Source organism: Diadema setosum, chromosome 11, assembly GCF_964275005.1.
Source record: "Diadema setosum chromosome 11, eeDiaSeto1, whole genome shotgun sequence".
Taxonomy (NCBI): domain Eukaryota; kingdom Metazoa; phylum Echinodermata; class Echinoidea; order Diadematoida; family Diadematidae; genus Diadema; species Diadema setosum.
This window is the reverse complement of record NC_092695.1, coordinates 16,157,117-16,178,127: the sequence shown is the minus strand read 5'-3', so window position 1 is coordinate 16,178,127 and position 21,011 is coordinate 16,157,117. Positions and strand designations below refer to the sequence as shown.

Sequence of the window (21,011 nt, the reverse complement as noted above, 5' to 3'; positions counted from 1 at the left end):
AGTTCCCCAAATACCTGCACTCTTGACATTTGAATAATTCATCCAATTGAACCTAGTTCTAGGAAAGTGAACATTCAGCACATTTGTGGCAAACCTGTCATTTTAATATTTTGCCAACTGTGTGAAACTGTCATCACACATTGTCAAGACATTGTACTATAGACCTATTAGGAGAACCATGCATTATGGCGGAGGCATATCAGTCGCCGTAGCGATATATCTAGTTGAAGTTTATGATGTGTTTGTGTGTGAAATTTTCAAAATCATGTACAATCAAGTTATTATTAAAGGAAAGTGTAAATGAAATTTGTATATTGACAGTTTGAGCAATTTAGTGTGGTGAAAAACATTAACTAGAAGAGCTTAAAGGGATCGTATAGTTTTGGTTGAGACCTAATTTCAGGTTTCTAACATTTTTCAGTGAGATAATAAGAAATCTCTTATGAAATGTGAAAGAGCATGTAATTCCATGAGGAATTCAACATTTATTTGATAGAAATTGGTTTTGAAATGGCTGAGATATCCAAAACAGAGCAATTCTAATAAAGTGTGGGACCCACCTTTTATTACGATCGCTTTTTTTTACTTTGTTTTTGGATGTGTCAGTCATTCCAAACCCAATTTTCAACAAATAAACTTTGAATTCCTCTTAAAGTGGCACGCTCTGTACTATTCAATAAGTGTTTACTTGGTATCTCGCAAAAAGTTAAAAGCCCAGTTCTCATCTCCACCAATACTGTACCATCCCTTTAAAGGGCTCACAGTAACTATTGTCATTTTTTTCTTTCATATAGATGGTTGATACTGCAATATTATTGCTTGCATAAATGAATAGCATGAAATGCTTTTTTCTTTGTCATTGCTATTATTGCACCATGCTCATTAAACAATTTGCCAAATAAAACAGCCACAGGACAAACTACCGAACCAGGTGAAACCAAACTGCCAATATTTTTTCTCGTCCCGCTATTGCTTTTAAAGGATTCCCAGGAGCTGTCTGCATCAGACTTCAACAACCCAAGCTCCCTCCCTGTCATCGGAACCCCAGATGTCCAGAGGTGCCTAGATTTCTTTAAGCCGTGGTTGGAGACTGAGAACAGACAGCCCTTCATCTTGGTTGGACCAGATGGCTGTGGCAAAGGGTGAGATGATCTTTGTATTTTGGTTGTCTGGGTCATTTGTTGGAAACTACTAAGTTTTAAAGATGCTGAAAGGGTGTGGTTCAAACTTAGCCAGAAGATTTATGAATATCTTTGTGAAGATGTGTGATTGTTGGCAAGTGACTTTCACCTCTATGAAAATATATCCATGCTAAACATTTGTGATTCCCGATCTGCATAATTATGTTTGTGTATTCAGAATTTACAACTTTGCTCTTGTTAAAACCAAACAAACAGCAACACATTCCACATGACAGGAGGAACAAAGGATGAATGTGTTATCATAACTCTTCCCTCAATTGCCCACATCCCATCCACATCAATCTCTTTGTGTTGTTGTTATTGCTGGAGGCATTATGCTGCACACACCAACATAGATTATTATTGTAACATGAAATAAGTATTACAAGAATTGCACCAGTAACAAAACAGATAATCCTACATCACAAGTGCTGTTTGCACCATATATTTCGCTAATAGAGGCTCGTAAGACAATTACACAAGTAATTGAATTTGCATTCGAGAACCACAGTGATGGAATAAAAAATGAGTATTTCCCTTTTTCAGGAATCAAGTAAATGATTTCATACTTTTAAGACAATATACAGTGTTTTTGTGTTATGGGAGGCAACACTTTTGTGGTTTGTTAATTTTTATGCCTCCGCCACGAAGTGGTGCCGGAGGCATTATGTTTTCGGGTTGTCCGTCCGTCCGTCCGTCCGTCCGGCCGTCCTTCCGTCCGTCCGTCCTTCCGTGCTAACGAGAGTATGCTTGTGTGGCTAGGAGAACAATAGTGCACAATAGATGGCCTTTATTCCGTCAGGCTTGTGTGGCTAAAATTTTTGCTTGTGTGTCTATTTTAACAAAAGGGAGAACAAAGGGGTAGACACACAAGCATATCACCGTGAGGTCGGACGTCCGTCCGTCCGTAATGAATTTTGTGGACAAGGTAACTATCGAAACCTGTTGAGGTATCCTAATGAAACTTGGCATGTATGTGTATTAGGGGGTGAAGTTGTGCCTATCAACTTTTGGGTGCACATGCTCAAGGTCAAAGGTCAAAAGGTCAAGGTCAAATACATAAAATTTCACTATTTCCACCATATCTATGGAATGCCTGAAGATATTTTCTTGAAACTTAGTGTATACATGTTTTACCCAATTAAGATTCTCTGGTGAAAGTTTGGGTTATGAGGTCAAAGGTCAAAAGGTCAGGATCAAATACATAAAATTTCACTATTTCCACCATATCTATTGAATGCCTGAAGAGATTTTCTTGAAACGTAGTGTATACATGTATTACCCAATTAAGATTCTCTGGTGAAAGTTTGGGTCATGAGGTCAAAGGTCAAAGGTCAAAAGGTCAAGTAAAAATATTAAAACTTCTTTTTTTTCTCCGTACCTTGGAAAATTGTTCTCTAGGTATCTTCATGGAACATAGTATATACATGTACTGACTGGAAGTGATTATCTAGAGAATGTAGGGTTCATGGGGTCAAAGGTCAGGTGTCAAAGGTCAAATGCAAGACTTCAAAATTTTAGTATTACCCTCATATTTATGCAATGCCAGCAGGGTTATTTTTTTACACTTGGTGTATGCGTGTGTAACCTAATAGAAATTCTCTGGAAAGTTTTTTTTTCTCTTTTTGCCTCAAAGGTCAAAAGGTCAAAGATCAAGTGAAAGTGCTGAACTAACTTTTTCGTCCATATCTCGGAAGTGGCTCAAGTTACCTTGAAACTTAGTACATATTATGCATGTTCTACCTGAAAGTAATTATCTTATGAATTTTAGGGTCATGGGCCAGATGAAAATGGTAACAATTTACTATTCAATTCCGAAATTGCACTTTTTCTCCACACCTGTACCTTGAAAATTACTCAATGCCTAAATGTATGAATGGGTCAAAGTCAAGTTAAAGTCCTTAAATCCCTAGATACATGCTCTCCTATTCATCCAATTAAACCTAGGTCAAGGAAAGTGAACATTCAACACATTTGTGACAAACTTGTCATTCCAATATTTTACCAATTTTGTGAAAATGTAATCACACAGTGTCCACATGTACTATCTAGACCTATTGGGAAAATCATGCATTATGGCGGAGGCATACCAGTCGCCAAAGCGACATTTCTAGTTCAAATATCAGCTGACTCTTGAAATTAGTGAAAATAAAAACACAGCTAAATTTTGTCATATATACTTGATACTGTAATCCCTCTTGCAGCTCCAAGAAGCTGCACTTGTATACTGTCAGTATACAAGGCTCCAGTGCATACACTCCATCTACAGCTTTCTGTGTCATAGATTTTTGGCAAATGCCATTTTGATATCTTTCATTGTGTGTATGTATGTTGTATCTATCTGTTGTAATGAATCATGATATTCTGTTCCCCCCCCCCAAAAAAAAAAACAATTGTCAAAAAACAACACAACAACAACATCACAACTGATTGACAAATTGCCCTACATCGACATAAATAAGAATTTTATGAATTTGAATAACAACATCTCCAACCAGGATGATCCTGCGGCACTGCTTCTCCCAGCTGCGCTCCACCCAGATCGCCACCATCCACTGCAACGCCCAGACTTCGCCCACCCACCTGCTGCAGAAGCTGCAGCAGATGTGCATGGTGCTCTCGACCAACACGGGCCGGGTCTATCGGCCCAAGGACTGCGAGAACCTGGTCCTCTATCTGAAGGACCTGAACCTGCCCAAGCCAGACAAGTGGGGCACCTGTCAGCTTCTCGCCTTCCTCCAACAGGTCAGGGAACTTTGGGTGTTGACAAATCCTGTGTAGTCTTAGAAAACAAGAAGACTTCCCTAATGTGCTGTAATATGAAATGGGCACCGACATAATGTAACATGCAATTCTCCTTAAATTTTTCTGGAATTACCATGTAGCCCTCCACACATCCTCTTCAAATGCATTCTTCTTTCTTGTCGTTTTTACTTGTGACAAAAATACAACACAGATTGAATTTTGGGGATAGTTCATGAACTATGAAAACAACATAGAACGGTAATGTGACATCGTGAGAAAAGTCTTAAGAGTACAGAACAATGATATCAAGATTGCAGGGGGATCAACACAGAGGGTTGGCCTTTTTAGGCTGATTGTGGGAGTGTAATATGACATTTTTTTTTCAGTCAGTTCTAAGAAATCTTGCCCTATACCCACCACAGGATATTAATTTTGCTCTCCCTTATTGCTTCAAGTTTCACTGTTTCTTTGATGTCTTTTGCTGAGTTCATTTGTATCTTCATACATTTGCATGTTCATTATAATATAATGAATGAGCAATTTTTGCCAGTGATCTTCACAACAAGAACATTATAACCGTACGATATCTTGTAGTCCATGAAATGGAACAATCTTGGTTCTAAGAAAATCTGCTGATACCATATTTTCCCCATAAGCATATCAATTGGAAGAACTTGGGTGACATATTGTAATGATTGATGATAGTTGATATTGTTCATAAGACGTGTATGTGAAGTCGTTGCTCTTCTCTCCTGTATTTCAGGTGCTGACATATCATGGTTTCTATGACAACAACTTGGAGTGGGTCGGTCTTGATGGTGTGCAGATTGTTGCCAGCATGAACGCTGCACACACTGTGGGAAGGCATCCCCTCTCGACCCGCTTCACCTCCATTGTCCGCATCTGCTCCATTGGGTGAGTCGAGAAAAATGATTACCTTCTTTTGTCCTTTGCATCTCTCCCTCTTGGGGATTGGTTGATCTCAGAGGAGAATTTGTATGCAGTGAAAGGCAAACTTAGTTCCCGCGAACTTTAGATGAATGTAGATGATGTACACCGTAAGGCTTACTTCCTTCAGAGTGGATGCTCCTCCAATAGTAAGATAGTCTAATAACAACTAGGCACATACTTCCTTGAAATGAGATTCTCAGCCTTGAATCACATGCCATATTCTATAGAAGAAGCTTGAAGTCTTCTACTGTGAGCATGTTATTGTAGTTTCCATCCATTTAATAGGTGAATTTGGATCTATTTCTTTCTCCTTCCCTATGTACCTTCTTACAGATATTCTGACAAGGAGCAGCTGCAAAGCATCTACAGTGCTTACCTGACACCGGTCCTCCACCGTAGCCTTGGCAACCACCCCGTGTGGGCATCGCCATCTCGGGTCAGCCAGCTGGCAGGGTCCATGATCAGCGTCTATGAACAGGTAGGAAGAACAGCCTCGGCTGAGAATCATTCCAGAGCGGAATCTCATCAGAAGTTCAATGTTCCTGTGGTAGCATGCATTTCTTTTTTGGGGGGATGCGTGACTGGATGCAATGCCAGATCATCGGCAAGTTGTTTGGAATGGCATGGTAGCAGAAGAACCGACACACGCTTGTTTCAGCCTGATGCATGTAGGTTATTATTTAAATGCATAAGCCCTTTTACACCTGTTGATCTCTGTGGTTCTTTAACTCTACAGAGACCTTGGGCCCGTTTCATGAAACTTATCATCAGTGACAACTGCCACATTTCTATGACAAATTTATTCTCAGCCAATCAGATGCAAGGATTTCAGTAGCTTGTCACATCTATGACAACTTGTCACTGATGACAAGTTTTATGAAACGGGCCCCTTAGCTCCACAACTGATTAGCGTTTCACTGACTTGTAACTTGTCTTTGAACCCATTAATATTATATTCCCTTTCTTGCGCCATGAGCATCTATTCATGATGGATACCGGCGCATTACAAGTGTTCATATTATTATTATTATTATTATTATTCCGGTCTAATTGGCTAAAAGATAACTTTATCACCTGAATGTTCGAATACATATGGGAAGATGGATGTCTCAAGCTGAGTATCATAATCTGTTTCCTTTCCCTGTAACCAGGTCAGGGCCAAGTTCTCAATTGACGACCACAGCCACTACCTGTTCACCCCGCGTGACCTCACCCAGTGGGTCCTGGGACTACTGCGCTATGACCTAAATGCCTCAGCCTCGGAGACTTCCAGCGAGCACGTCCTGGAGGTCTGGAGCTATGAGGCCTGCCGCCTCTTTCAGGATCGACTGGTGGGGGAGGAGTCCCGGAACCGCTTTGAGAACATCCTCAACGGCACCCTGCAGGCTGATTGGAATGCTGGTCATGTCTTGCAAAATCTTAACGGTACTTACAATATCACTTTTAAAGTTTCCCTTTTTTTCAACTGGGGGAGGGGGATATAAAGAATTTCACTAAAGTAGTAAATTACCACATAGTCTGTGGAGCTCATGAAAGAATTAGCTCATTTTTCCAATAAAAAAAAAAAAAAAAAAAACAGCGGAAGAGAATTTAATTTAGAATCTAGACAGTTCATAAATCTGCACAGATAGTAAGTATTGCGTAGTGTAAAACCATTTCCACTATATTCATATTTCAGAGTGATATTCCTTGGGACAAACAGTGTTCATTTAAATGTAGATAATGATGTGATTTAAGGAGAAGTGTTTGACCTTTTTAAATTACACTTCAACTACTTTGAACTTGAATTTTGCTTAATTTCAGCAGCTTCTGATTTCATTGTAGGAATCTGAATTAATGATGTCATCAACAAAACCTTTAGTGAAATTGTATAGTGTGGATTTCATTAGATGAAATAGTGCTGTAATTAATGCCAGTAAAAACAAGGACCATGAATTACTGTATAAGATGTGACATTTTTATGTCATGTTATTCTTACTTGTGTTTTGATCTGTCTGTTTTCCCTCATCTTTCATCTTTCCTTTTGTCTTTTCCCTGTGCGCTTTGAAACATTGTATTAAGCGTATTACAAATGTAATGTATTATTATTATTATTATCATTATTATTTTTGTGGAGAAAAATGTCTGTATTGAAATCAAAGATCCTGGTAGCCAGAGGTTTTTATTACATTCTTAATAGTATTTTTTTTTTCTTTGAAGTTTCATAATAAATTTGTAGATATGTAGTAGATGAACTTTTAAACATGATGGAATATAGCTTCACTTTACATTAAAAGAAAAAAATTAGATAAAACAAGGACAGATTAATTTTTGTTGTGTTGTGCCACTCACCAGGGAACTATTATGTAACATGGGGAGCAAGAGCCGAGGCCACTGGTAGTTCCCTCCCTCCGGCTGGGAAGAGCCTTGGAAGACTGTCGACCTCTGACCTCAAAGAGGTCATCAAGAAGGCCAAGAAGACGTTCGGTGAGTCACAAATGTAACAATGCTTAAAAACCTACATCAAAATTCATTTAAACTGCCACCATTTGTCTTCTAGGGCATGTCTTATAAAGTACTTTACAATACTGTAAAAGTGGATATTTTCGCGCGACTAATTTTTCATGCTTGGCCTTGTCAGAAGACTTTCACGTGTTTTTAATTCCGCGGAATCAAGACATCAAGTACTGTAGCATATGACACGCAAAAATATTCACATGCTTTTATTTTCGCGCTAGCTTCTCGTTGCACGAAATGCGGGAAAATTTCCACTTTTACAGTACTTGCAGCTCTCACGTCATATATGCAACAGCCGATCAGCTCCAAGAATTCAAGTTCTTGCTATGGTTGCCAGAAATAGGGCCCTGTGGTCAGATACAATGTGCAGTTTGCACAAGATGTGTTACCTTATGTGTGAGCTTGATTCATCAACATTTAACACTTAATGAAGAAGTATGAGTTCACTGTAATTTATTCCATTTAACCCGTTGAGGACGAGTCCTGAGTATACTTGGGAAGATGTCTATGGGAAATGCGTGTTGTAGTAACATAAGCCTGTCCTCAACGGGTTAAGCATCGCATGCTATCGTAAAGCAACCGGAACATGGTGTCATGAATGTGTTTAGCAAGCTAAAAACTTTTCCTAAGCATGCCTAGGTTGATGCCTGTTGAGAGCATTTGACACAACAAAGTCAAGTCTCTTTTTTTATATTTTTTATCATAACATATGAATTAATCACTATGCTTTTGATTAGCTTTCATGAATACATGTTGCTAGTTCAAAGCCAGAAATGCAGTCAAACTTAAGAACCAGAAAGATATCAAGCCTGCACAAAGTTTATGGATTTAATGCTCTGGTGTTTCTGAACTGACAGTGTATTTCTCTCAACACTTGCTTTAATGTCATGCTATTACTGTGTCACAGCACGAGAGAATCGTGAACTAGACATCCAGATATTCCATGAGGTACTTGACCATGTGGCCAGGGTGGATCGTGTGCTGACCCAGCCCCGTGGGTCACTCTTGCTGGCTGGCCGGAGTGGTGTGGGGCGTAGAACGGCCGCCTCCCTTGTCGCTCACACTCACCGGACAGAGCTTTTCACCCCCAACGTGTCCCGCTCCTATGGCCTCAAGCAGTTTAAGAATGACCTGAAGACGGTAAGCTACTCAGTCATTTTTTTTTTTTTCAGGTTGTGGACAAAGTAGAGGGTCACAACTTGTGAGAGTGAAAGATCACACTTACTGTATAAGCTGTTATTTTCGCGAGGGTTTAATTTTTGCAAATATCGCGAATCACAGTTGGATCACAAATTTAACAACACACGAAAATGTCACCATGCGCTAGATTAATAGTGCATTTATGATAAGCGTCGGTGTCATTTTGCAAAATCAACAACTCTCGGAAATGTCTGTGACCTCATTCGCGAAAATATCTGTATGCAAAAATAACAGCTTATACAGTACTGAATCACCTTTTTGCACAGAACAGGGTCTGTCAACACACACAGGTTGACAAATTTTCAGATTATATGGACCCTTTGTAGTTTGCTGCAGGTGACTAGCAATAGTCAATACCTGGTACCAGCATAACACATCATGCCTTGTGAATGAATGAATGTAATCAAATATGTCAAACATTAATGGGTGTAGTGATATCCTTGTAAACGAATCAACCATTTTTTTACTTTTTTATGTGCATTGGCCAAAATTGATAAAATCTTACCATTTTTCTCCAGATTGTCTTTGCAACTGTGATGATGACAAACCAACATTAGGATAACAATCCATCTGATTCCATGCAAATGATAACGGGCGAATACAAGATGAAAATATATTTCAGTGGAGAATATTTGGCAAACGATCCATCTCCCTCTTTCTATGAGATCAGGTGATGCAGATGGCTGGTATAGAGGGCCAACAAGTGGTTCTCCTTATCGAGGATCACCAACTGGTCCAGCCCCAGTTCCTGGAACTCATCAACAGCCTCCTGTCGTCAGGCGAGATCCCAGGCCTGTACACCACGGAAGAGCTGGAACCACTTCTGTCTCCGATCCGAGACCAGGCCTCGGACGAAGGCTTCCGCGGAACCCTCATTAGCTACTATGCCTCTCGTAAGTTTTGAAAGTTGATAGTCAAAATCTGAATTTTGTTAATTTTATCAGGGCAGTGTCTACTTTACACTATACTTCTAGTAAAACCTTGGCCAAAACATGCATCAAATAATGTACTAACTAGTGCAAGACATTACTGTATTGGACCTTTTTTATTTCAAACACACATTTCCTCTTTGTGTGTGTTTTGTTCATATATTTAACATATATTTTCATTTTCTTCTTTTTATGAAGACATTTTCAAAGGCATCTCTTATTATATCTGCACAAACTCTTTTGAAATGAGCCTTTCCAATGGAATGATGTTTCTAATTGGTTCCAATCTGAGATATTTACCGCTAGAGCTGTCCTTATTATTTTATGACACAATATAAGTATGTAAGGTGACGGACACAATAACAGTGGACACAATATCTGTTTCAATAAGATTACCTGACAGTCACTCTTAATGTCACTCATTATTGTAATCTCAACATTCTTGTTAGGGGTCAAAATGCATAGGAAACTGAAAAAATATGTTTTCAGGTGGCAAACTACGTCACACAGTGATGATGTCATTGGACAATATTTCACATCAATTTTTTGCAAATTCACCAGGCATCCTGACCAACCTGCACATCGTGCTAATCATGGACAGCAAGAACGCATCGTTTGCTGTCAACTGTCAGAGCAACCCAGCCTTCTACAAGAGCTGCTCAGTGCAGTGGATGGAGGGCTGGAGTAAGGAGAGCATGAAAGAGGTCAGTGGCACTTTCACAGAGGTCAAGCAAGGTCATTGTCACGTCACCTTTTGTTATTGGACATTTCAGGAGCCAACAGAAATGTCAGACTGATAAAGAAGCAAGATTCAACAGCTTGGCCAACCATAACTTGCTCATTGTTCCATTTAAGTATGACATAGTTGAGCCCCACAAAACATCAAAGAATGCCATTTTTTCTGTACAACACGTGATGACACAGTCTGTGCATCATGTGCTCAGGAGTAAATGTATAACACGACATTTGAAAGTTTTGAAGCCTTAGTGATGCGAAGCAGAGATGATAGCATTGTTGCATTTTAATTCCCATTATTCACCATATTGTATTCTTTCTTTGTGAACTATGTTATGAATGTCAAATAGTCAACATCCTTTGCTTATTTTATTGTAAAATAAATCCTGTGTTCATGAGATGGAAAACTAATAGAGATCTATCAATTGACAAGAAAATCCATGTTTCTAGCTTAATTTAGCTGACTAACAAAAATTGGTAATGCTGGATTCTGATATTTCAGTCAACTTTTATGTTCCATTTTAAACATTAGTGTCACGCAGCATATCTCTTGAGATGAACTTTATAGGAACCACGACCCTGCAAAGTAATGTAATTTCACTCTTTCCCTTGCAGCAAAGAAAAAGAAATACAATTGATTAAGTAAGGACCATGTAAAAATGCTGACTTTAAGAACAGGGATCTTATGTCTGCCTTTGGTATGCTATCTTTCCCATCCTTGATGATCAGATCCCAAAGCTGCTGCTGAGGAGCCAGAAGAGTGAGGGCAAGGAGGAGGGCAAGGAGGAGAAGAAGCGACACCGCAAGATCTCCGGCGGCGATGAGATCATCCGCAACTTCCTCGAGATACACAAGTCGGCATCGCCCGGCGACTCCACGCCGCGCCGGTACATATCCTTCCTGCACACGTACTTATCGGTGTACCAGCACAAGAAGCAAGGCGTCGAGGATAAACAGAAGCACTTGCAGGTAAAAAGTGCTAGCTGTACAGGAGTGTGTTTGGTCATGCGGTGATACTGGTAAAGCCATCTTAGCAGAGAAATGCTGCCAGTGTCTTTGTACATCACTGGTGAAGAGCAAGATAATTTTTCAGTATTTCACCTGACACTTAGTAGCAAAGAAGCCTCTTGGAAGTTTGCATATTTTTTCAAATGAATAGTTTTCATGTATCTATTCCTCACTGGATTGTAGACAGGGAGAAATATTTTTTCTTGGCAGCTTGTTCTTCTTGGAGAATCCCCCCCCCAAAAAAAAAAAAATAAAAAAAAAAATAAATAAAGGGTCATGTTGAACTTTTCTTCCTCTTCAGGCGGGGGTTTCGAAGCTGAATGAGGCCAAGGCCCTGGTGGCTGAGCTGAACAGTAAGGCAGCGAAGCAGAGCGCCCTCTTAGCTGAGAAGCAGAAAGAAGCTGATGAAGCCCTGAAGAAAATCCAGACCAGCATGGAGGTATTCAAATTCATGAAATTCTTCCATCGAGATGTTTTTATTGCAACTTATTGACAAATTGCCCTACATCAACGTATCAAATAAGCACTGAATTGATTAGTGTTTTAGTAGTAGCCATGATAAAAGAAATCATGGGCGTACGTACTTGAGCAGGATTCAAACCTACGATCTCCTGATCTCAGGACAGGCATCATCTCCACTAGACCACCGAGCTTCCACCTCCCAGGAAGTGCTGGTTCTATTCCTTATAACATGCAGCAGGTGCTATGTACAATGTAATTATTCAAATTCATGAAATTCTTCTGTCAAGATGTTTTTATTGCAATGATTAACATGGATCGATGGAGATCAGGAGGTCTTAGGTTTGAATCGTACTGAAGTATGTATGCCCATGATTTCTTTTATCATGGCTCCTTCAGCATGGATGTATTTGAAAGAAAGAGGCAACCAATGAGCAGCCCCATGTTGAAATCATAAATACATCATAGAGTTGGCAGTCGAAAACACTGAAAAAGCTTTAGAGTGAGACACAACACTGCATCAGTAAAATGCTTAGGAATTAGTTTGTGCTTACTTGCCTGTTAGATAGATATTAATCCTTTGAGGACGAGCTGATTTTTCTGTAACACATGTTTTCCATAGACACCAACCCATGTATACTCCGGACTAGTCTTCAACGAGTAATGAAGTGTATGATGGTAACATTTGCTTCTGCTCTGTTTGAGGAAGCTGAAGGCATTTTGCCATCAGCTTTTAAAAGTGCATTGAGGATCCTTTTAGTTCTCCAAAAGCAATAGAAATTAATCTCAACCTTGATATTTTTGTGTATATTTCATTACACAGTTCCTGCAGTGACAACAAAATATTAAAGAAACTTTGAGCTTTTTCAAATAATACAACATTAGTGATGTCTTTATACAGTGTAGATTGTGATTGCGTCACTTCTGTTTGGTCTTTTAGAAAGCGGGAGAGCAGCGTCGAGAGATTGAGATTCTGAAGCAGCAGGCAGACGAGGAGAACGTCAAACTAGAAAAGAGGAAGAAGGTCATTGACCAGGAGCTGGCAGAAATCGAACCACAGGTTAGCTAACAGTCCACATTTTACAGTCAGTTGTATGATATTTTTTAGTCCAAGTTTGAAGTAGACTGGCATCAAGCTGCAGTGTGTTTCTAAGCAGCTGTCTGAAAAATCGTTCCCTTCCCATCACTTTCTATAGAACTATTTCTTGTTGCAGGCTGTGATGCAAATTGTCAGTGCCACATGTGTAGCACCACCTGTGTAGCACCACCTGTCAAACTGTGGCTGTCTCTCAAACCACCCGGAAGTTATCCTCACATCTGTGATCATGTATCCAGCCCTGACAAGTGTTCATTTTGATAACAGTGTAGAAAACAAACAAAAAGCTGCATTGAACTGGACAATAGTAACAATTGCATTTATACAATGTTTTATACAATGTTTCAAAAGCAGTCTGCTTCCAAAGTGCAGCCAGTCATATGTGATGATTACTTATGTGATAAAGAATGAAGGATTTAATCTGTTTGAAGTGTGACTACTAGACTTCATTTGAATTTTTATGTTAGATCTCACCAGAGGACGATGCCCCCTAGAAACTAGGACTGTTGTTCGAAATACATGTACAAAGCATTTGAGACGTACGTCTTATATGATTAAAATAATATGTGTCTTTTGCCAAGGCATTTGAATAGCCTATAGGTATTTTAGTAAGTGCAAGACTATAATGTCAGAAATATTATGTTTTCCCTTGAATACTTTATCTAAGTGGGAACAGTTTTTGAATGCAGGCTAAATCAATGTGATGAGTGTAACTTGTGATTTTGAAGCTCAGTCAATGAATCATAAACACATCCTGGTTGAATTTTGCAAACAGAAAAAGCTGGCTCAGTCAGCACAGTTGCAACTGGACAATTCTCTCTTCTTTTTCTTTTTTTTAAATTTCCTCACGTGGAATTTCTCTGTTTAGCTACGGACCTAGCTGCTATCAATTGATAATGATGATAATGATTTTTGTGAGAACAATCTATGACTTTATTTGAAAAAAAAAAATCCTACAGGTCCAAGCTGCCAAGAGCGCCGTGGGCAGCATCAAGTCTGAGAGCCTCAGCGAGATACGTGCCATGCGAGCCCCGCCCGATGTCATCAGAGACATCCTAGAGGGCGTGCTTCGTCTCATGGGAATATTTGACACATCCTGGGTCAGCATGAAGAGGTATGTGTGGAAACACCACAAAAAGGAAAACAGTAGTAAAGGCAGATGGTTGCCAATATCTGAGAGATAGTAGTTATTATATTTTGGATCAAAAATTTGTCTTCCATTGATTGGTTAAAAGAGCTTCACGTGATTATAGGTATTTTGAACTATTTTAGAGTGTTGGTCTGTTTGACACTCCATGAAGTACTATTTGCAAAATGACGTCAGTTTTATGACGACATTTTGCAAATAGTATATACTATTTGCAAAATGATGTCACAATCACCCTTCTTTACAATCAAGTGTACGTGGTCCGTCCACGCCCGGTCCCGAATTCTAGTGTTCAGGTTTGCAGCGGCCATACGAGCGCTTGGATACATGCGACGGGCAACTCTGGCGGTGCCACGGCTGCTACGTTTTTCAATTTCCGGTCTCTCGCACTGTTGCGTATTGCAGGCGCTGCGCTGCCGCCGCGCAGTGCGGCTAAACTGCGACCAGCCCCAACACGCAGTGTTGCAGTGTGACTGTGTACACGGAGCGTCCCGGGGTTAGGCTAAGCTTATAATGATTTTCACTTTTTATTGAAATTTTTGATCCAAAATATAAAACAAATATACTTTGCCTAGTTTCGAGTTTCTTGTGAAAACTATGGGCCTCGGTGACTCCAAACTAGCACTATTCACTTCGGGGCTGCGCCCCTCAGTGAATAGTACTAGTTTGGAGTCACCTCTGCCCATAGTTTTAACAAGAAACTCTCAAGGCCAAGTATATTTGTATATTATTTCTAGAACAGAACTGGTGATTATGTATAGTTGATTATTCGTATTCGAAGCTGATTAATATGTTTTTTTTATTTGTTTTGACAATCATAAAGCGCTTCGAAACATGTTGTATTAAGCGCTATATAAATATTTCATATTATTATTATTTATGAAATCCTACAGAATTTGACTGATATTTGGCATACAGTCATGGCCCAAGGGGTGAGCAGGTCACATTCCAGTCGTTGCTATAATGAAGCTGTAGAAATTGAAAATATGACATTTTCAAAGTCAGCGTGAAGATACTTAGGAGATACTTAGGAGAAAACCCTGTCCACTGATGATATGGTGGCAGATCTCATGTACTCAACATTTTTAATATTACTTGAAGTGGGAAACAATTAAAATGCTTGGTCTGTATGGTCATGTATATCACTCACTGAGTAGGCTGGCTGCAGGTTACTAGAACACTAAAATGACCTATAAGTTGTGATGTTTGTATGTTACTCAGTACTGCTCATGGCGATAGTACATTGTACTTTATGCTAAAATTTGACCCAAACTCATTCTGACATCATCAACTTCTTCAGATAGAATGGATGGAACCTGGAAAAACTTGCAGAATTTTTTTTTTTTTTTTTGCACTATCTATTGCAGTGGCATACCAAAGTAAAGTGCTTCATTGTCCTCAATTGTGCAATGCATCATTTGCATTATAATTCTTCGAAATCTTGCAAATATAGCAAATCTATCGGTTTTACACATTCTTCAATCTCTCAAATGTTGCAGCTTCTTGGCAAAGAGAGGAGTCAAGGAGGAGATCTCCACATTTGATGCTCGGAAGATTAATTCAGACATCAGGGAGGGGGTGGAGAAGCTGCTGAGAGAACATGCAGCATCCTTTGATGCTCAGGTGAGTGGGTGTCCAGCTTTGATCCATCATGTACCTAGAGTGATGTGCCTTGATGCACTGTCTTTTATCAGTCACCTAGGATGGGCCCATTGGGATTGGTAGTACTTTGAAACACTTCATGTACAATATTTCACAGTCTTGAATTGGAAGTTTCTGGAATATGGGAAAATCACTTCAGCAGTAGTCAGTAATAAGTCATCATGCAAACAAAGATTGTTGTTGTGTTGTTGCACATTAGACTGATGCGAGCAGTTTGCAACAATTCATTCCAGGGAGAAGGGATGTAAAATGTTCACAACACATTCTAATTCCTGTTATGTCTTGTATACTGCATCAACTTAACGTGTAAGTTTATTGTGGTTTGATATCTGTGGTTGTGTGTGTGGGGTTTTTTTTTTTGGTTTAATCCAAATTGAGTCTTTGAATATTTTGAGCTCATGTTCTTTCATTCAGAATGCAAAGCGTGCCAGCGTGGCCGCAGCTCCTCTTGCTGCCTGGGTGAAGGCCAACATCAAGTTTTCCTACGCCTTGGAGAAAATTGAACCCTTGGAGACTGAGCAAAATCAGCTGAAAAAGTAAGACTCGGCAACATGATTAGTCTGTATTTGTTTCAAGTCCTTTTTGTTCCATACCTTTTCTTTTCTTGCCACCATCCTCAAACTCTTTACCCCCCTCTTTTGTGCATGGTAATTTTTTTGCTCCTTTTCTGTTGTTGTCTTCTACTTGTCTTACTTGTCTACATTTCTTACTGACATACATTGTTACAATTAGCCAGTATGCTCTTTAACCTTTTTAAACATAGTGCTTAGCAGAGAAGTGTTGTCATGAAATGTAACTGACTTTTAAAATACTGTCAAAAAACAAAAAGAAAATTCAATAAAAATCTTGTCTGGCAATACATTGCTATAATCTATGTCTGTCTTAGTGTCTAGAATCCACCTCAAGTCTTCTGTTCTTACAGTGTATAAAAGAAGATGTTACCTGTTTGGGCTCACCCATTAAAACCACAACCAATTCTGCATTTATTGCAACGTACTGGTTGACAAATTGCCCTACATCGATGTAAATAAGCACTGAATTGATCAGTGATTTTAGCAGTAGCCATGACAAAAGAAATCATGGACATACGTACAATGTACTCAAGCAGGATTCAAACCTATGACCTCCTGATCACCAAACAGGCATCTTATCCACTAGACCACCAAGCTTCTGCCTGACAGCCATTGCTGGTTCTAATCCTTATAGCATGCAGCATGTAATACATAATTATGCAAAATCAATTTGAATAACTCTGCATTTGTTCCTTTGTTCACCACAGGAACTTGGAGAAAGCCACTGGTCGCATTGAGAAGCTGTCCAAGGGATTGGCTGACGTCGACCGCAGGGTCGACGAATACAAGCGCCGCTTCCAGAAGCTGAATGAGGAGGCAGCCAAGCTCAAGTATGAGCTGGAGAAGGAGCAGGAGACGATCGCCTCAGCAGAGAACCTCATCGGCAAACTAGAAGGAGAGTACCAGAGATGGAACAACCAGGTGATGGATGTTTGATGATGGGCTCCTGTTTGCTTTGCTGTTTTACTTACCTGTCTTTTAAATTATGTGCCGTCAGGAACATCACTATCCCAATTTAGAATAGATGATTAGCCTTTGTACATGATTGAAAGACAAGTGTTTCTGTTTGGACACACAATGCAAGTGATCGAGGTAAAGGATTCAAAGTCACAGTGGTTAGCTGTTTTTATTCTTGTCTGCTACAATACATGCTGATGTAAAAGCATGATGGTCTAAATCGATACTATAAAACAACATAAAGATACAATGACTTCTCTATTCTCTGAAGTGTTCAAAAAAGCAGCTAAGAAAACAAAGAAATAGGATTAATATATGATGCAGGTATTGGTGTTGTAGTCTTCATTCTCCCACTTTCTTTTCCAACCAGGTGTCTGAGCTGAATACAGAACTGGAGACCCTACCCAAGAAGGCCCAGTGTGCCGCTGGTTTCATTACCTACCTGACCTCGGCGCCTGAGGATGAGCGGCGCGAGAAGCTAGCCCAGTGGAGCCAGCTGTGCGGCCTGGAGCGCTTTGACATGCGGCGCTTTTTGAGCACTGAGAGTGAGCAGCTCACGTGGAAAGGGGAAGGGTTGCCTAGCGATGACCTCTCTGTGGAGAATGCCGTCATGATTCTGCAGGTGAGACAAACTATGCGCTGCGCTTTTTCCCCCATGGAAATTATTTTTACCTTGTCATTATTTGGGAAATTTCTTCATTTATACAAGGTAGTATAAAGTCCTTTGATTTCTCTGCCCATAAAAACTCTATCTGATGTTCTTTTTTGAAGCCTCATGTGGCATTTTGATGAGATTTTAGTCAAGACTCAAAATTTGTTCAGTCTACTTTGATTTGTTACCACTGTTGTATAGTATGTGTAATATCCCTTAATGTTAACAAAAAGAGGGGGACAAATTTTTTTTATACTTCTGCTGTGGAGGGTGCACAAGGTATCTTTGTTTTTCAAATTTTGGATGGAATTTTAATGAAATTAAGGTGGTTATTTATTTATCTTTTTATAACAGACTGTTTGATTTATTGATTTATGTTTTGTAGTATTCCTGGAGCATCACTGATTGAACTATCTGCCCATGAAACAAAACAAAAAATGTTTTCCCTGGTACATTAGCAACATTGAGATGTTCTACCAGTGCTTTGCAGCTGTGTATTAAAGCGGGTATGACTAGAGAGTCTGAGATGATCGATGTGTGGTTTATTGTTTGTCATGAACCATTACAAGAAGTGTCACACATGGCAGTCCTTTTCCTGATTTTCTGAATATGCAACAGTCATGGAAAAATTGCAAATACATGTATTTCTGTCAATGATAAATATGAGAAACATGCTTAAACTCAAGCATTATAGTAATATGCTGTGGCTGTTTGGAAATCACATTAAACAATTTCAGTACAGTTCATATTCATGTGACAGTATCTAAACACCAATGACACATGTATGTATCCTTGCTTTACAATGCCAGGAGTGGGTCAAATGCAGAAGTAAGGTAGAGCGTATGCATTACTGAACAATAACATTCATTTTCTATCACATTCAATGAGCTGTAAATCCTATGGTTGTTTATCATGATGATTTGATGCACCACCAATGACAAGAAAAAAGTTTACCATCATTTCTTGTTTAGTTCTAAATGTGAGAGCCAAGTAAACACTAGTCTATTAAAATGTTTCAAATTTGTGACCTAATGGTATGTAGGTTACAGCTCTACCCTTAAAAATATGTATGTCAACTTGCTGCTGCATATAAACTGTAATGTGATATTGTAGAGATCTGCATAAAGGTAGCAATCAGGATTTACATGAGAAAAATGATGCAGTAAATCATCAGATATCCATGAGACACAAATCAAGAAGTTACACACTCTTCTTCACTAAATGTAAAATTCATCTGGAAGATAACACACGTTTACTTGTAAACTCTGCTTACAGACGAATGATATGCCCATAAAGGTAAGATACTTTATTCATATTCAGCTTTTTTCTTCCATCCATGTCCTTCCTCACGTCACACTCAATTGGGATATATGGTTAAGCAAGTTTACTCCTTTCACCTTTATTCACCCATTTCAGTCTGTATTTACCTTCTCTTTATTTTTCTTCGAATAATACTTCTGTTTCATCATGTGCGATTTTGCTATGTGGTCTGGGATACATTAATTTTTCTTCTTCTCCTATGCCTATATCAACGCCTGTAGTGATTGAGTAACCTTTCAGCATTCTTGGTGCATTCTAATGTATGTCACTGTATTATTGACCCTGTTCTCTTATTCTATTCTTGTTTTGGGTGTGTCTGTTTGCATTGTCTCATGGAATCAGTAATTAGCTGTCTACATATTTGTGTGGAGGCACAAGACATTTATGAGCACTACTTGAGTGGAGAGATGTAGTTTCAGAGAGATAGATCGTCAAAGTGAGATGAACCGGAAAGCTGTGGGATCATGCTCCAGTCGATGTGTGATATCCATCTGTATGTTTGTTTTAATAACTCTATGAAAATCACATGCTGAGGGGAGTTCTCTTTCCCTTGTAAAACTTGCTGTTTGACACTTTTGTTACATCTGTTATTGGAGCTGTGGTCATCATCTTTACTGACTCTTAGAACAGCAGAATGAAGTCTTCAACCCATGCTTAGTAAACTCAATTATAATGCAAGTGGTATGAAGAGATGTTTTTTGCAAGCAGCAGCGTCGGATGTAACATAATTACCAAATATTCTTCTGTCAGTCATGTTGTTGGTGATTGAGTTTTGCATCTCTGTGTAAAGTTCCACCCATTAAAATGTTTTTGACAACTTGAAGCTCATTCCCGCTGTTGTGTGAGCCGCTACAGATGCCATGATTGGCATTTGTAGTTGATCTTGGAATTTTCATTTATGTCTATCACAATTTTTGCCACTGTTCAAATCATGGTCTGAATCATGGAGTAATCATGGTGATCGTATCAGATCTTATCAGATCTTGAGGTCAGTCGTGGCAATCGCATTGATTGTAGAAAAGTTTTAGACGGTACAAGAATGGTCTACAATTAGTGCGATTGCCATGACTGACCTCAAGACCATATATAATCACCACAATTACTCCATGATTCAGACCATGATTTCAACTGTGATACAAATAAACAAAAATTACATGATCAGCTACTAACGGTCTGATCATGGTTAACGAACCATAAAGTACATTCAACTGGTATGACTAAACTACACATAAAATAAATGTTGATTTATTATAAGTAGTTCAGAAAAAGCTGAAAAATAAAAACATATCACTGTTGGGTGCTATTGAAGAAATTGTGCAAAATTTCTAAAGTGTCACTCTGCTCACTATACCATGGGTTCTCGCATTCATCATTGTAACCATAATTGTGTCACATCCTTATCAGACCCATACTTGTTTGTTCTTGTTCAGATAATAGACATCTGCGTACATCACAGCCAAATGTATCACAATTCCCTATGTACAAATTCATAGTTAGCCCATCTGCCATAGGAACCAATATTGAGATGTTTGTACAGTGCCATAGTTTCCGTCAAACTTGTGTACCATGTATATAAATGTTGTTTCAGGTTCTACACAATTTCTATTAGGTGTAGTACATAGTATTTGTCTGATCATGTTTCTCATTTGAAAGCCAACTTATAGATCAGCTCCATAGACTTCTGGAGACAGTATCAAAGAAATGAATATATCAAGCGTAGATGCAGGTCAAAAATCTATTCTAATTAAAGGAAACCAAAACCCAAAGAGAAATGTGGATTGAGTGAAAGCAGCAACATTAGTAGAACACATCAGTGAAAGTTTGAGGAAAATCGGTCAATCAACGCAAAAGCAATGAATTTTAAAAGTTTTGGTGTTGGAACCACTGGATAAAGAGACTAC

At 39.1% G+C, this 21,011-nt stretch overlaps 1 protein-coding gene across 2 annotated transcripts in view; it reads left to right on the top strand.

Annotated features, from left to right (window-relative positions):
* LOC140235060 (cytoplasmic dynein 2 heavy chain 1) overlaps positions 1-21,011 on the top strand; it is an 87,333-nt gene that overhangs the window by 43,348 nt on the left and 22,974 nt on the right. Inside the window, exons 40-57 of one of the 2 annotated variants that reach the window (XM_072315098.1) lie at positions 982-1,142; positions 3,680-3,926; positions 4,690-4,841; positions 5,211-5,355; positions 6,029-6,302; positions 7,212-7,343; positions 8,281-8,513; positions 9,244-9,466; positions 10,064-10,206; positions 10,967-11,206; positions 11,547-11,684; positions 12,645-12,764; positions 13,760-13,914; positions 15,447-15,570; positions 16,024-16,145; positions 16,889-17,102; positions 17,509-17,760; positions 19,066-19,086. In XM_072315098.1, the coding sequence (XP_072171199.1) occupies positions 982-1,142; positions 3,680-3,926; positions 4,690-4,841; positions 5,211-5,355; positions 6,029-6,302; positions 7,212-7,343; positions 8,281-8,513; positions 9,244-9,466; positions 10,064-10,206; positions 10,967-11,206; positions 11,547-11,684; positions 12,645-12,764; positions 13,760-13,914; positions 15,447-15,570; positions 16,024-16,145; positions 16,889-17,102; positions 17,509-17,760; positions 19,066-19,086 (3,096 nt within the window). The remainder of the gene's footprint in view (positions 1-981; positions 1,143-3,679; positions 3,927-4,689; positions 4,842-5,210; positions 5,356-6,028; positions 6,303-7,211; positions 7,344-8,280; positions 8,514-9,243; positions 9,467-10,063; positions 10,207-10,966; positions 11,207-11,546; positions 11,685-12,644; positions 12,765-13,759; positions 13,915-15,446; positions 15,571-16,023; positions 16,146-16,888; positions 17,103-17,508; positions 17,761-19,065; positions 19,087-21,011) is intronic. The other variant, XM_072315097.1, reaches the window with a different exon arrangement.